Source organism: Numenius arquata, chromosome 17, assembly GCF_964106895.1.
Source record: "Numenius arquata chromosome 17, bNumArq3.hap1.1, whole genome shotgun sequence".
Classification (NCBI taxonomy): domain Eukaryota; kingdom Metazoa; phylum Chordata; class Aves; order Charadriiformes; family Scolopacidae; genus Numenius; species Numenius arquata.
This window is the reverse complement of record NC_133592.1, coordinates 7,595,964-7,611,017: the sequence shown is the minus strand read 5'-3', so window position 1 is coordinate 7,611,017 and position 15,054 is coordinate 7,595,964. Positions and strand designations below refer to the sequence as shown.

Sequence of the window (15,054 nt, the reverse complement as noted above, 5' to 3'; positions counted from 1 at the left end):
TTCCCCAAACGTGCTGTGTAAACCTGACTGAAGGCCACCTTGCTCTCTCACAAGGCTTCCCCACTGCAGCCACCCACACCCGTGCCAGGACTCCTGTCCTCTGAGCTAAATGCTGTCCCTAGCCAGATCAGGACTCACCTGAATGACAACCAAGGTCAGCTGGCACTGCAGCAGGAAGAGGAAACACTTGCGGATCCCATACGTTGCATGCCTGGCCTGGAAGGAAGCACAAGCCCTCAGAGCCCTTGCTGTGATGGGAGCAGTTATCAGCCAAGAGCAATTACTGGCAGGCAGGGGCAGAACATGTGGCCTGCAGGGGAAGTGGGAGGGGAGAGGATCCGGACACATTGTAAGCAAAAGGGGAAAGCCTCCTGCCTAGAGGTAGTGGTTGTGAAGGAAAGGCAGAATTTAGCCAAGGGGTAAGTTTGTTCAAACCTCCTGGCTTTTCTGGAGTAACACTTCTCCCTAGCACTGCACTGTTGTCTGGCTAGGAATGTCTGCAGGTTTATACTTTATCCAGTTGAACAATATTCATGTTCTGTTGCCACAAGGCACCATTCCCAAACCATCCCCTACACCTTGGACTGGTAGGGCCAGGCCGGAAGAGTATCTCTGTTGTGCTTCCTGAACAAAGGACAGGAGACATGGGAAAGGCTAATGTTGGCAGCTACTGCAGGCAACTCAACCAGAATGCTCACTTGAGCTCCTGGCTTTGATCTTCAAAAGCTGCAGATGGAGGGCTGCGTACTGGAGTGGGGACATGCCTGGCTTACCTGCTCTATAAGCCTGATGATGCTGGTACTCTCTTCTTGGCGGAAGGACATGGAGCAGGGCAGGCTGTTGAGCTGCCCTGAGAGCTGCAGCGGGGTGAGCTCATCAGAGGCGTGAGTCATGGTGGTGCTGGTGGCATAGCCAAAAGTCTCCCAGGAGCAGCGAGATGGGTAGAGAGGGTCCAGGGCTATACTGCAAGGACAACACAGGAGCATTAGCGAAAGTCCTCATCCCAGAGGAGAAAGTACCATTTCACTGCAGTCCAACTTGTAAAGTCATGCTGTGCCATGAGACCTACATTTGTCTCGCTGGTAGAGAAGTCCTGAGCTGCAACATGAATTTAGGATCAATCTCCCTAGACTTTCAGTTATTCCCAGAGAAATAATGAACATATTTGGGTTTGTGGCTCAAGGTCAACAAATTGGCTGATCCAAAGGGACATTTCCACTCTCACCCAATGAAAAGTGTCTATAATGCATCTGTTCAAGCAACAGTAACATCTTCCTTTCAAAGACGGAGAGAAATATCTCTGTGTTACAAGGGATCTAGGTAGTCATCCCATCCAATGCCACCCAAATCGCCCTTAATGGAGACAAATGTGGCTAATAACAGACAGAGCAATTGTGAGCATCCCTCTGCACAACCACAGGTCTGGTGTGACCCATGGCTGGGCTCAAGGCAAAGGCAGCTGGAGGAGGCTGGATCCTGCCCCACCTGATATCGCTTTGCAGGAAGAGGCAGCTGTTCCGCAGGTTGGCAGAGCTTCCCAGGCAGCAAGTCACCTCCCCGTACTCCTGCATGATCTTGATCATCTCACACATGGCTGCAAAGGGACAGAAGGAGAAACACAGTGCGCTATCTCATTATGCACAGAAAGATGCAGTGTTTCACACACTCTTTCAAGTCTGGGTAACAAGCAATCAGATCTTTTAAAATTACCCCAACTGATACTCATCAGCCATGTATAGTGAGATTCAAAGTCAAAGTACAAAATTAGATAGCTAACTAATTGTAGTCCAAGTGCCCTGTATACCTGCCTCCTGCAGGAACCGAGCTGTGATTCACAGAACTGTGACCCAGAGATTTGCATCTCTAGCACATCTCTTTCAGAGCAGAGCTGTAGGTACAGCCTGGGTGTACAATACAGATGGCTTCAGCATCAAATGGTCTTGTTAGAAAACAGCAGAAATTAAATAAGCCTAAATAATTCAAACCCAAAATAAATACACAATTTTAAATTCTGCTCAGCAGCACAGCAGGACTGTTCCAAGTCTAAAGGAACAAAGGGAATATAACAAACTGCTCCAAAAGCAGTGCCACGTGTAGCCATACTCGGAGCCAGCCCCTGTTCCTGCGCTCCCACCACTACCTCTAGCCTTCATCAATCTTTTTATCAACACCCTCCCAGGGCCTCTAAATCAAAGCTGCTGTTTGATCCCATTTTTCTTCTGTAGCTCTGTGCATAGTGCTCTGAGTGTATATGAATTTTCTAGAATGCTCCAGGCAAAAAAATAAAACTACAAACCCACCCTCTGCAGATTCCCGTGTAAACAAATTATCTAAATGACTGGTGCACCCAGATCTGCAGCACAGCAAGGGGTTAGATGAAGTGGGGAACTGCCACTTATGCAAAAAGAGAGGAAATCTACTGTTTAGGCAGCCTGGGCTGTAACTGGGTCTTACTGACACTCTGTAAACCGTGCCCAGAGGTACCTAAAATGCCAAATCATAGTGATGCTTAGCACTTTCACTGTAGACTGGACAGGTATTAGCCAGCTGAGCACTCAGCCCCTTTCTTAGATAAAACAGTATCTCTTGGAGAGAGAAAGGAATTTTGTCCTTTCTAGTCTCTGCAACCAAAAACTCTGCAAAGCAGCAGAAGGTGTTAACAGCAACTGCCAGAGGAAAATTCTTCTGGGAAGTGATTTCTGAGTTATATAAGGCAGTGAGGGTTGTGAGTGGAGATCAAAGTCTTCTAGCGCACTGATAATGCTTATTTAATAAAAGGCAGTAGCATTTTGGATGTTTGCTTTTGTGTCTCTTACAAATGCAAATTGAAAGGAGTGGTTCTTAGCCCAATTCTGTAGCTAGGGAACAGCTGCATTAAAATGGAGTTAACACCTGGCTTCCCGCAGGTAGCAACAGAGGGTCATTAAAATTGAGATGCCCTTCTAGATTTCTGTGCTGTGTCCCTGTCCCTTCACCCCTGCCAACACCCAAAGCAAATGGATGGGGAAGGTGTTTGTGGGCAGCAGGGGGACAGACCCAGGCTCTGTGCCACTTACTCTCCGGGGTGCAGTCTGTGAAGAGGGGCACCAGCAAAGGCACGTTGTCTATGTTCTGCAGGTGAGGTCTCACCTGGTGGATCCCCCGTGGCAGTTTGGCCTGAAAAAGAGAAAGAAGACACAAAGCAAGGGAGTGCGTGTGCGTAAGGGAGAGGCATTTCAGAGGGAACTGTGGAACTGAGAATTATGATTCCCTGAATTATGCAACTTCAAGGTCAGATACAAACTGATGTCCCTGCAGACAGAAGCTGGCTTTCCCAAGCCACTGTAAAAAGTCTTCTGCTAAAGTTCTACACTGACACATCAAGCTGTCTGTGCTTGCCCTCAAGGTTTGTAAGATCAGCATGATAAACCTGTGCTCAAGGATTTCTAAGGACTTTTTATCTGTGTGGAGAATCTAGTCAGAGACTTTGTGCTGTCTCTATTGCAACTGGATCTATTTCAATTGCAGCCATATCACCACACAGCAAGGGAAGCATTCTTGCTTTCTAAAACAAGGCTTTATAGATTTTTATTTTCATTTTTTTAATCTGCATCTATCTCTTGATATTCCTGTAACCTCTGCTGAGCATATCCGAGTTCTTTATGAGGCAGGAAGAGCTTGTCCCACACTGACTACTGGGCAGCACCAGCCACGGCTCACAGTTGGAGGAGAGACAAAGTTTCTTATGTCTGGACAGAATGTGGGGATGTTCCCACTCCCTACCGAGCACATGGGAAAGGGACCCAGATGGACTTAAATGTGGCTCTCAAGACTATCCCATGTGTGGTCACCTCCACTCCTAAACTCCAAAGAAAAGACCTGTTCAGCAATAGCGAACTGAGAGAATCCCAAACTTCCCAGGCTCTAAATACTATGCAGGAAAAGGATGGGGGAAATCAGGATTCCCAATGCAAACCAGACAATCTGCTTTGAAGAGGAATTCCCTCTGGTAACGAGGTGATACTGCTGACCACGGCAACAGCACAAGGTGTGTGGAGAAAGGGAGCCTCACCCTGTTACAGTCCTCCAGGAAGCTGGGGATGTCACTGTCTGTTGGCTGAAAGCTGTTGAGATCCGAATGCCCTTCCTCTTCCATCAGCAGAAGCCCCTCTACATCATCTCGAGAAACTGGAGCAGAGAGAAACAGCAAAAACAATAAGCACAAACCTGCCTCTGCCACCTGTGTGCCACCCACATGGCATATTCATGTGGCACTGCAGAAGCCAGGAAATGTGAGGCCTGATTTTCTAGGTTAGCAACACTTAGATCCCACTCAGTCATCTAAAATGCAGTATTTTTAGATGACTAATCTGCTCAGAGGTAGATACGTGCTCTTTTGAGACACAATAGTTTATCTGTTCTGCTCACTTTCTTCTAGGGGAAGAAGAAAGTAAAGAGATCCCACTTGAAGAAAGAAAAAAGAGTAAAGTCTTGCACAGGCAAGAGACCCTCAGTGGCTTGAGCAGGGTTCCAGCATGAACCAAAGGCACTAACGAGCAGTTGTAAAATCATGGTAGCTGGTGTACAGAGGGATGTTTGTTTCCAAAAATTGCGGTACTGACTGGGTAGAAAGTCTATAAACGTAAGGCGCTCTCGCTCACACACACACACACACCTCAGGCCCATCCAGTTTTGTGCTCAAAGCTCTGAAGGATCAGGTATCTGCTGAGGACACAGGAACCTATGAAGGGGTTTAAAAGAACCATCCAGGAAACGCGTGGCATTCAAAGTGGCTTAGGTGCAGTTCTCTCACCCTGATGTAGGTCATCGTGCAGGGAGCCAGCATGGCTGGGGCTAGAGGGAGGGATCTCTGAGCCAGGCACATCACCATTAGGCGTTAAAGATATGTGGCAGTTCCAGCCGGTCTCAAGACCCATCTTCTCAGCAAACACCTGCAGGTGAGCAGATGAAAGAGTTCAGTATGGCTGTCCGGGCCAGAGCATTGCAGACCAATGCCATATTGGAGTGTAGGTACCTTCTGGACCCGTGAGCTGGCTGAATCAGATTAACCTTAGATTGCACTGGAGCTAAACTCTCCGGTCAGACAACCAGGGGACAGGCAAGTTCAGGGGGTTCAGCAAAGACAGCTTACCTTGCTTTTGAGCTCATCTTCCAGGGAGAAGTAGACAAAGCGAATGCAGGCATTGACCAATCCATCAATGAGGCGGACAATGTCAAGACGGGCCTGATACTGAGATGAGACCATTCCCATGAAGATCTGTCCGCTCAGAGCCTGGATACAGTCTTCCTTCTCCATCACTTCCCCAATCCCTTCTTCAGGCATGCAAACAACACGCAATCACATTTAGACACGAGGGGCCACATGTGCATCAGACAAAATATACATGGTGGGAGAGGCCACCAAGATAACACCCAAGGACACAGCACCCAGGCACACAGAAACATGCAGATATACACGCACATATACAGGAGGAAAGGTGAAGAGACATCCATTTGTCCCAGCATACCCAATCACAGAAGCGGTTTCAGGACATCCCCGCGTATGCGATCAAGAATACAAGCGTGAAACAGTGAGCGTGGAAAGGAAAAAGACAAAATAGAAGACAGGGATCAGTCACAAGGAACCGGGGCAGAAAGGTAAAGGATGTATGCCACATAATGTTCACATGTGCATTTTAAACACATCATACTGTGCTTAAACAACATGGCGAGTCTAGCTGAGGCAGAGTGGCATCAGAGTATGACAGGCTGATGCAAAGGAACTGGATCGTGTTCCCTCCAGGGACATTGCAGACACTCCCAAAGAGCCTGGAAAGGCTCTTTGACCAGGTTCTTTCACCATCACCAGATCAGCCCAGGGTGAATGGGAGCTGGATGCAGCATGAGGGAACAGAATAAAACACTTCACACAGTTGCAAAGTTTGCCACAGGTGGGACCGAGAAGTGTTTTGTAAACACTCAGTAACAGCTGCCTCCCAGCTCTTGGAAACCCCATTATTGATATTTTACAGCATGGGAGACCAAGGCAGAAAGAGATTAAGACTAGTTTTCCAAAAGAGCCTCCAGGAACTATGTAATGGTATGTGCTTATTTCTCAGTTTCCATTGCTGTTCTGGAGGAGATGTACAATTCTTCTAGTGGGAATCAGTTACTTCAGCACAGCAACAAAATCCATCAAGGGAGAACAGTCACATGCCACCATACCCAACCTATGTGATTTCCATAAAATTAGACCAATAGCAAACCAAACATTGAAATACCCAGAAGTGTTGACTCTCAGTTGTCTGCTTTAAGAAACAGACTTCCCACAAGTAGAAGAATTTCTCTCCAAGCGTCAGCAACTTAACTAGAAACATACCTGCCAGCTGCTACATCATTACTTCCTCTGGAAATGCATCTACTTCAGAAACCCTTAGTTCTCAATTTCCATCTGCTACTCTGAATAACAATGTTCTTACAGCTCTAGACTGATCAGAAAGTGGGCACTTGACCCAGCAGCAGACCTTATTACAGACACCAGAGAAGACACATACCATCTGAGCTCCAGCTATTCCTCCGACTGCTCTGTTTGATGGGGGTCGTCCCAGGGAGGTCACAGCACGTGAAGATAGCGCTCTGCCCAGGGACCTGCACCAGTTCTATGCACTTGCCGTTGAGCTGGGAGGACAAGGCACAATGCATTGGCTTGTACGCAAAGGCAGAACAGTACCCTGAGAGGCAGGCTCGCTGGTAGAAATCTAACACCTTCTTCCTATGTGGAGAAGACAAAAACCAGGCAAAGTTAGCAGACACGTGCCTCATTTCTGACAACGTACACTGAAGTTCAATGTAGAAATCACCAGTTGGGTACTTAGAAAAATGTATTCCATGAGGAATGGTGAGAGTCTCTGAAAAAGCCTTTCCTTATTATTTCTGCATTCTCTAAGCTGCAGGTGCTACAGGGCAACAAAAACATATTCCAACAGGGGCAGTGGGGAATGTTTCTGTTTGTTCATCAGACTGAGGAGTATGAACACAGTACTCTTTGAATACACTTATTAATATAATATGCTCTATATGGCTGCCAGATGACTCCGAGGAAGTTCACTGCATGACAGCAGAAGCTTAATTCATCAGAGAGGATTTATCTGTAGGGAAATAAACACCGAGAAAGGAACTGACAACTCTGACAATACTGTCTGTGGCAGAGATAATGACAGTTAACAGACTTTTCTCCTATCCCTTTTCAGAATTTGGGTCCTGGGAGCTGTATGTGACGTCTCCATTTAGTCAATATTCAGTCACCGGAAGAGTGTAAAGCTCCTTCCCTATGTTGAACTCACAAAGGTAACAAATTAGACTATACATGGGATTTTTCTTTGGCTTCTAAGATGATAAATATTCCAAAAAGAACCAGTGGGAGTTTTCTTACACCTGAGGATAAGCAGACTTAGAAGAACAATGCGCTGCTATTCGATGAAACTAAACATTACTGGTCTGCTCTTTGAGCAGGAACAGAAATTTAGCCTAGAGATGAAAATGCAACAGGCATTGTCAGATATTGCAGCAGGAATGGTAATGCAGTGCTGCATTGTGGTGGACTGGTTTGAAGCTGTCAACAGCAGGTAGAATTGATCACTTTGCATTTCATGTAAGACAAGGCATTTGTCTTGAACAACAAAAAAATTCTCTGCCACCAGCACGTGACCTGATGATAATTCACTATCCTACTACAGTAATACAGTCAGAGCCCACTTATAAGAGGCCAATATGTTAACAGCTACAGTAAGGAGTGGCTTCGTCTTGCATTCCAACAGATCGCTTGTTGCTATCTAATCTATTACATCGCTATAATTATAACAATTCATTATAAGCAGAGAAGGCTCTTGTTAATAACCTACTTGAAGCTTCTATTAACTAGCTTAACAAGCATCAGTAAAGGGAATTTTAATGAGTGAAGAGGTTCCCTCTGCAATTTATCTGCAGCTTCTGAATGCACCAAATGACAAAGCTGCCCACCTGTCAGAGCCAGAGAGGGGGTAGATATCGGTACCGTCCCAAAAGTCTGTGCAGGCCTCCAGGATGATGTCTGCCGTCCCATGAGAAAACATCTGCTCAGTGCCTGAAGTGCAGGACAACAACAAGTCAGCATCACAAATACAGGTTCCCAGGAAAGGGGGATCATACCAACTGCTCCCTTATTGGTTAAAAGCGAGTGTTCCTGCAAACTGCCTTGATGCACTCCAGATATTCCCTTTCCTTTGTTAAAAGTATTCCGTCCCCATCGAGAAATTATTCAAGACTGGAAGATATGTATTCAGCTGCTATTTGTCTGTGAGCCACGTAGTCAGTTCCTATTCTCCCCTTACCCTGTGTAACAATCCTGCTCCTAAAATGGTGTTTCTGTATCCAACAGAGCAGAAGAAAAGCTATTCCTGTGTGCCTCTTCTCATGAGACTGCAAGCACCAGTGATGAGCCTATGGGGATCAAAGTCTGCCTACCCTGGAAAGTGAATTCAATTTTAGGCCTGGAGTGGATCTAAAGGGTAAGAGCTATTCTTGAATACCTTCCATTCAAGTAGCAGAAGATAATTTAACAGTGTGACCTGTTAGATAGCAGCCTGTTTCACAAATGGTCCTGAAAATGTGTTAAATCAGGATGGGTCAAAAGTTCAAAATAACAGACTCTAAAAAAGTAACTCATGTTGTGATCAGGGAAGAATCGAAAATCAACGGACACCACAGCTTGTCCTGCTTTCTCCCCTCCCCACTATTTTACTCTTTACCACAGACTTAAAATCTTTCATTCCCCATTGTAGACAGGGGTGTTAAAAAGTGTTTCCCAAAGGTGTGTGATGTCACTTGTCTGATGCAGGTCCCAGGCACAGGACACAAGTTAAAGGATGCAAGGCTGCCTCCCCCTCCACCCTTCCTGCGCCCTTTCATTTGCACTGAGGCATTAACATTGCAGGCACGTAGACTCCTCTGTCTAGGTTCCCTCCTCCAGCTGCTCCGTGACTTTGCCCCCAACAGCTTCAAAGCTGATCTAATGAAAAAAACATCACTGCCAAGAAAAATGAGCCTAAAGGCTTCTTGCAGGCATTGTTGCCGACTGCAAACGCTCACACTAGCTGGTGAAATCAAGAGCCAAGAATATTCACTCGTACAAACCAGGCAGGGACCTTCAGGAACACTGGAGGATTTTCCAAAACATAGCAGCTCTCTGCTTTGTGCTATAAATAGTCATCACACGCCAAGTTTATCAGCATAACAAACCTCCCAGACCAATAGGAGCTGTGTGTGAAAGAAGGAGCCTGTTTCAGGGACACAAAGGAGTACTTGTGCAGAGCTCTGGTTCATTTTATTGTATAAACACCTAATCCTTCCCACCTTGCTGCTACGGTTAGATAGTCCCTGCTAGGAAAGAGGGAACAGGAATTGTTTATTGATTCATGCAAAACCTATGCCCTGGGCACGCAGCAAGAGCTTCCAGATGACCCGACACACACACACCGCCCCCTAAGTTCACACCTGACAGCAATTGCAATCCATTTCCCATTCATACCATCAGCATCCCACCCAACAATCCTTCTGAGGGGTAAATGACAGTGACAGCACGCACTAGAAACTGGAAGGAGTTCATTCAGCTGTCATTGCCAACAAAGTGAGCTCAGCTTCTTCCCTTCCTAAATCATGAAGGCCAGGATTTCTCTGGCACAAAGGAGAAAATTAATGAATAGGCCAGGGAGCATGACCAGCCATTCCTGACTGCTGGGGCTCGTTAGGAAGAGCCAAGCTGCTACAGCTGAGGCAGCGAGACAGAGGAAGAGAAATCGAAGAGTGCAGCTCCAGCAAAGGAAGACAGAGATGGTATCAAGCCATTTTACTCCACTGAAGACTCCACTGAGCCCCTCATTTCCATGTGGTTACTATGGATTTGGGATGAACACTGCCAGATGGCGAGACACATATTTCAATGGAAAAGCAAGGGAACATACAGATAAGTTACCTCTTATTTCTGTTACAGCTGTGGAATTTATTAGCTATCTCTTTTGACTTCAGCACATCATGGGAGTGGGTGGATTCAAAGATTTATTCAGAAATAAGGTATCGAGAGAGGTTAGTTATCATCATCTGGTATGACTCTTCTGCATAAACAGAGCCATTTGATTTCATCCAATATTATCTGCATAATCCATTATTTCTGGTTGCTGTACACACTTCAGAAAATTTCAAGGGACAAGACTACCATGTGAGAAGTGTTCCAATGGTTAACTAACCCTGCTGGCAAAATTCCTCTTAGAATTTACTCTAGACAGCATAATCCAGGTCATACATGTATTCGTCTGAGCTCCAGCCTCTAAACTAAACCGTTTAAAAATGAGGATAAGGAGTTGAAATGAGGCAACATTGAAGGTTTTTCCCTACACTAAGAATCTCAGCATCAGAAAAATTCTTGCTCACAAAGGCAAGATAGCAGCAATCAGGACAAACAAAAAAGCTCCTTGGCCGATTAAGATACAAATTTAAGAAGAACTGGGCAAGAAAATACAGTTTACCCGGTAATCTCTAGCCAGAATAATAATCATATTTCAGATTCAATATTAAACATATGTCAACTCCAGAGAGCCAAGTTCAGTCAATTTAAGGTATTATGGAGAGACTAAAAACTCTGATGGGCAAGCTGTTAAATCTTGCTGAGGTGCTTTAAGACCTCACGGTGCCTATCTGTGTGTCCTTTCCAGCCTAGCCCATTCCTATTAGAACAGGAAGGTGAAGTCAGCGTGACTTCAGGTATTGTATTCATGGTCACCATGAGTTTGCATGGGATTTCTGTGATTTCTTACTAGTATGCAATATAGATAGGAAGAGCATCACTAGTTAAAACCCTGAGTAATATTCAACCCTGTCCAGTATCAGTTTCACTACCTTAGTGAAGTCTGTTCAAAACCCAGAATTGCTCTATACTGCCATTTGGTCCCAGAAAACCCAGGTTTATTAGATAGGTGTGCTAAGATAATTTTAAAAAATTATTTATGATCCTGGAGTGAGCCAAAGCAGGGAAGAATTCCTCCCCCTCAATATGCCATAGCACTGATCACTAAGGTTTGTTGAGCGTATCCATTCTGGCCATAGGCAGAGCAAGGCCCCCATGGGGACTCCAAACTATTCCAGTCTGACATTTTCTAGGCTCTCTACAGAAAAGATCCTCTTGTACCAAGTGGATGCCCAAAGAAAGGCACAGCCTTACTGGTAGTGGTATCCTTCACGAAAAGGTTAATCATGTGGCTCAGGGGTGGTCTCCTCTTGGTGATTGATGAAAGCTTCCCCAGGATTGTTTCCTTAACCATCTCATCACTTGGTAAGCGGTACAAGGCCAAATAGTTCTCTTGCTTGAAAAGATCTTTAGCACCTGGTGTGAAACCTGAAATGTGAACATAAGGAGAAAAATTAGGCCCTAACTGAAGCAAAATAAAGGCCTTCTGCTTCTGTGCTACCCACTTTGCCTGTGCTCGTTCTGACATCTCCCCAGCAATAGGTAGGTGAGCTGTGCTCACTGAGCATCTACCCCCAAGATGGCTCAAGACCTATGATGAAAAACATTCAGAAGGACTAGACGTTATTAGTAATTACAGCTTTCATGCTTCTGGTTCATTGAAGAGAGGAACTGTGACACTGAAGGACAGGCCCAGAAGTGAGTTCAAGAGCTTCCAGATTTTAATCCTAGTGTTACAGCTAACCTCTTATCTCCCCTATGCATCAGTTTTCCCATATATAAAACAAGCTGAGGTACCTCACATCATTTATACCCAAACTCCTGCTAAAGCATTACTGTAAAGACAGGGCAGCTCTCTGTCCATTAGCAGGTATTCTTTGTCTCCCAATGAGATTGGCAGATTTGAGCCAGAAGAATACCAAGCCTAGCCAGGGCTGGCTGGAAATATCCTTGATGACATTTGTTCCTTTGATAGTGTCTACAATGTCAGAACTGGCCAAAAGCAATCTCTTTAATAGACTCTTTTGGCAATCGAGCAACAACAGAGTCAGCTCTGTAATTCCACCTTCTCAGCAACCGCGACTGGGGAAATATTTTTCTTGTGCTCTCTAAGGATTAAGTGTCTATTGACAGCTCTGATTTCTCTGTGCCTGCTCATCTAATTTCTCCTTACCTATTAGCCTGGCAAGCTCACAGAGGCCCCAGGGCACGTGGACAGGCAGCACGGCATTGTGAGTTTCTTGGAGGGCAATGTTGCAGAGGTGGTCAGAGAAGCGGCACAGACGCTCTGTCACACTGGCATTGCAGAGGTTGAGCAGCACATTCAGGCCCAGAGGCTTGAGGGAATTCAAGTGCATGTGCCAGTTGGAGTCATCAAACTGGATGCAGGAGGGGTTCTGCTGGTCTTGGGACAGGCTAAGCATCTCAAGGTGGTAGTCACACACAAAGTCTTCAGCCTCACAAGCCAACACCTCACTGTCACCAACAACCTGGTCCAACAGACAAGAAAATTCTAGTTGGTTACAATGAATACAGCTTAAGCCTAGTATCCCATAGGAAATTCCCAAAGGGGAAACTTTACGGGTTTAAGTCTGTCTTACAGTTCCACAAAAGACTACTTGTGTGCCCCTTCAGTATGTCTTACCTGAGTATGTTCCTCCTCTCCACCCTCCGTGTCCTTGCTAAAACTCACATTGGACCCGGAGGGATGCTTGCTTCTGCTGTTTGGCTTTCGGTGGGCATGGGCTTCGGGAGCCTTTGGAGGGTCACTAGCCCAGTTGTTCCTCTCTTGCTCATTGGTCATGTGGATTGTGTCTGCCAGGGGGCCAGAGAGCAAAGCATCTCTTTCATGGGGCTGCAAGAGACCAAGAAAATGAACAGTGGTGATTCAGTGGTTGAACATGAACTGCTACTGATTCACCAGCTGCTTTAGGACTCCTGTACAAGAGGATCTCATCCTCGCTGCTTCTTTATCTTTTAAGTGAAGAATTATGGCACAGGACTTCTCTACAAGCAAAGGGCCCCCTCTGTAACCTCACGTTGTGCATGTCAACTATGAATAGAGCCAACATACTACATTATGGATTATGTATCACTCACCTCATCTTCCATCTCAGGATGGCAGAAGGACCGTGTAGAGAGCTCATCAGTCAAATCCTCATGGCTATCATGAGGTGGTTCCACCTTCCCGCTGAAGAACAGAACAGTCTCTGGGCTGGGGTTTGGCCAGGAAAGAATCCCCTGCTTGTCTACACAGCAGAGCACCTAGAACATCCCACAACACCCAAAGAAAGCAAAGTATCAGTGAAAACATGTCTCAGTGTTCATACATAGTTGTAAATATTGCAAAGTCTCTCCTTTGCCAAACTTCTGTCTCAAGAAACTACACTTAATAACCTTCCAAGAATTCCTTGCTCTAGCAGGATTGATGGGTTGTTTAACACTAATTTTATCTCAAAATATTGTAAAAATAGGCATGAAGACCACAGGAAGGAAGCAACTACTTAACCTATTTCACCAGCTAGTACCTTATCAGGACCTGAACTAGCTGGTTCTTGAAAAGGAGTCAAGAGGGTTATGGGACCAGAATCAGAGCATACAGACATCCTGTTAGATGCCACAGAGTATTGCCAACCACTGCTTTAGCCTGTAAATGTGCTGCTTGGACAAGACAAGACAGTTATAAACTCTTCTACAAAGACAGGTGCCTGAAGGGTTTTCTAATTCCAGCACAGTGAACTGATTGGGGAAGGGCGATATGAATGATGCAAATGAAGCATCCACGCAGGGCTCCTCCTTCTGACAACCCAGCAATACTCACAGTGACAGATCCCAGACTATGGAGCAAGCTGGAAGTGAAGCTCAGAGTTGGGGATCTGCCTTTCAAAACACAGAGGAAGTGGCTCCAGATACAGCGTATCATTTCCTGCCGAGGGAAGCAGAGGACATCAGCCAATTAAAGACTCATTCAGTGAAAGATGAGGGGAGAGAAGGAAAAAAGGGAGTACGACATTACCTGCCTTCAGGTTCAACACAGTGATACACAGTAAGATAAACATCAGTCTCCGTGGGAACCTGTTAACTGATACAGTGCTGATGTTCTCAAGGGAAAGGCATTTCTTCCCCCTTCCAGAGGATGCTAACAGTCAGTCTGATTGTTGAATTGAGAATTTGCTGAAACTACCTTTGTTTATCCAAAAACACAGGATGGAGTTCTGAAGTGATTTCATTTGGGGTGAATCGGTTGTTACCTCTTAGTACTTTTTCCTGAAGTAACTCTCATCCCCTTGGATTATAGAGTTTGGGGCCTTAAGCTTATGATCACCATGCCGCAAATTGGGTAAATGGAGTCACTGTGGTGAGGTGACCTGCCCAATGTTACTACTGAGGCAGTGACAATGTTGGAAATAAAGCCAAGGTGCTCTGACTACTCCGTCATTACAAATGAATTGTAATCAACATGGTAATAAACTGGAAGAAGGGGATATTTTGCAAAATTAAAATGTCAAGTAGGCACCCTTCATCTTCTACACAAAAATGTTCCAGAGGGAGTCCGGATGGCAGCAATCAATCCAAGCACCAGAGCTGTATGTTTCTCTCTCTGCATCCCTAAAGCCAGCAAAACCAGGGGTTTTTTGTTTGTTTGTTTGTTTTTTTTACATTGTTACTACAGTGTTGTTTTCTTGCTTTTTAGCTGTTGTTCTGGAATGCTGTTGCTGCAGAGCACTTCCCCCAAATCTCCTTAGATCAAGTTCCTTAGATCCTCAGGGTTAGTACAGCCATAAACTCAAATGCAAAAACAATCACGAGCTGTGACCAGGAAGAAAAAAAGCTCTTATTTAAACCAGTTTCTCAAAATGTTACATAGGTACAAAAGGAAAGAAGCAGATCTTTTCAACGAGGAAGGTCAGCTCAAATCACTCCTATTTAACACCTGAAAACCATCTCAGCTGAATGATGAACTGCCACAGCAAGACAACAAAATATCCAGCAAAGGAAGCGTGTGTGCGCGCATCCCTGTGCGTTCCTCCATGTGGCTGGAACCAAGGAGATATGAATTGATTCTTAGAATATCTAGG

The 15,054-nt window shown here is 45.4% G+C and overlaps 1 protein-coding gene across 3 annotated transcripts in view; it reads right to left on the bottom strand.

The window, feature by feature from the left end:
• The window catches only part of TMEM94 (transmembrane protein 94), a 36,490-nt gene that overhangs the window by 4,782 nt on the left and 16,654 nt on the right, over window positions 1-15,054 (bottom strand). The window contains exons 11-24 of one of the 3 annotated variants that reach the window (XM_074160389.1): window positions 13,797-13,901; window positions 13,076-13,240; window positions 12,621-12,830; window positions 12,150-12,465; window positions 11,231-11,404; window positions 7,999-8,101; window positions 6,534-6,751; window positions 5,132-5,313; window positions 4,793-4,931; window positions 4,052-4,167; window positions 3,057-3,156; window positions 1,486-1,594; window positions 774-963; window positions 139-216 (exon numbers count right to left, since the gene is read on the bottom strand). In XM_074160389.1, the coding sequence (XP_074016490.1) occupies window positions 139-216; window positions 774-963; window positions 1,486-1,594; window positions 3,057-3,156; window positions 4,052-4,167; window positions 4,793-4,931; window positions 5,132-5,313; window positions 6,534-6,751; window positions 7,999-8,101; window positions 11,231-11,404; window positions 12,150-12,465; window positions 12,621-12,830; window positions 13,076-13,240; window positions 13,797-13,901 (2,205 nt within the window). The remainder of the gene's footprint in view (window positions 1-138; window positions 217-773; window positions 964-1,485; window positions 1,595-3,056; window positions 3,157-4,051; window positions 4,168-4,792; window positions 4,932-5,131; window positions 5,314-6,533; window positions 6,752-7,998; window positions 8,102-11,230; window positions 11,405-12,149; window positions 12,466-12,620; window positions 12,831-13,075; window positions 13,241-13,796; window positions 13,902-15,054) is intronic. The other 2 variants (XM_074160390.1, XM_074160391.1) reach the window with 2 other exon arrangements.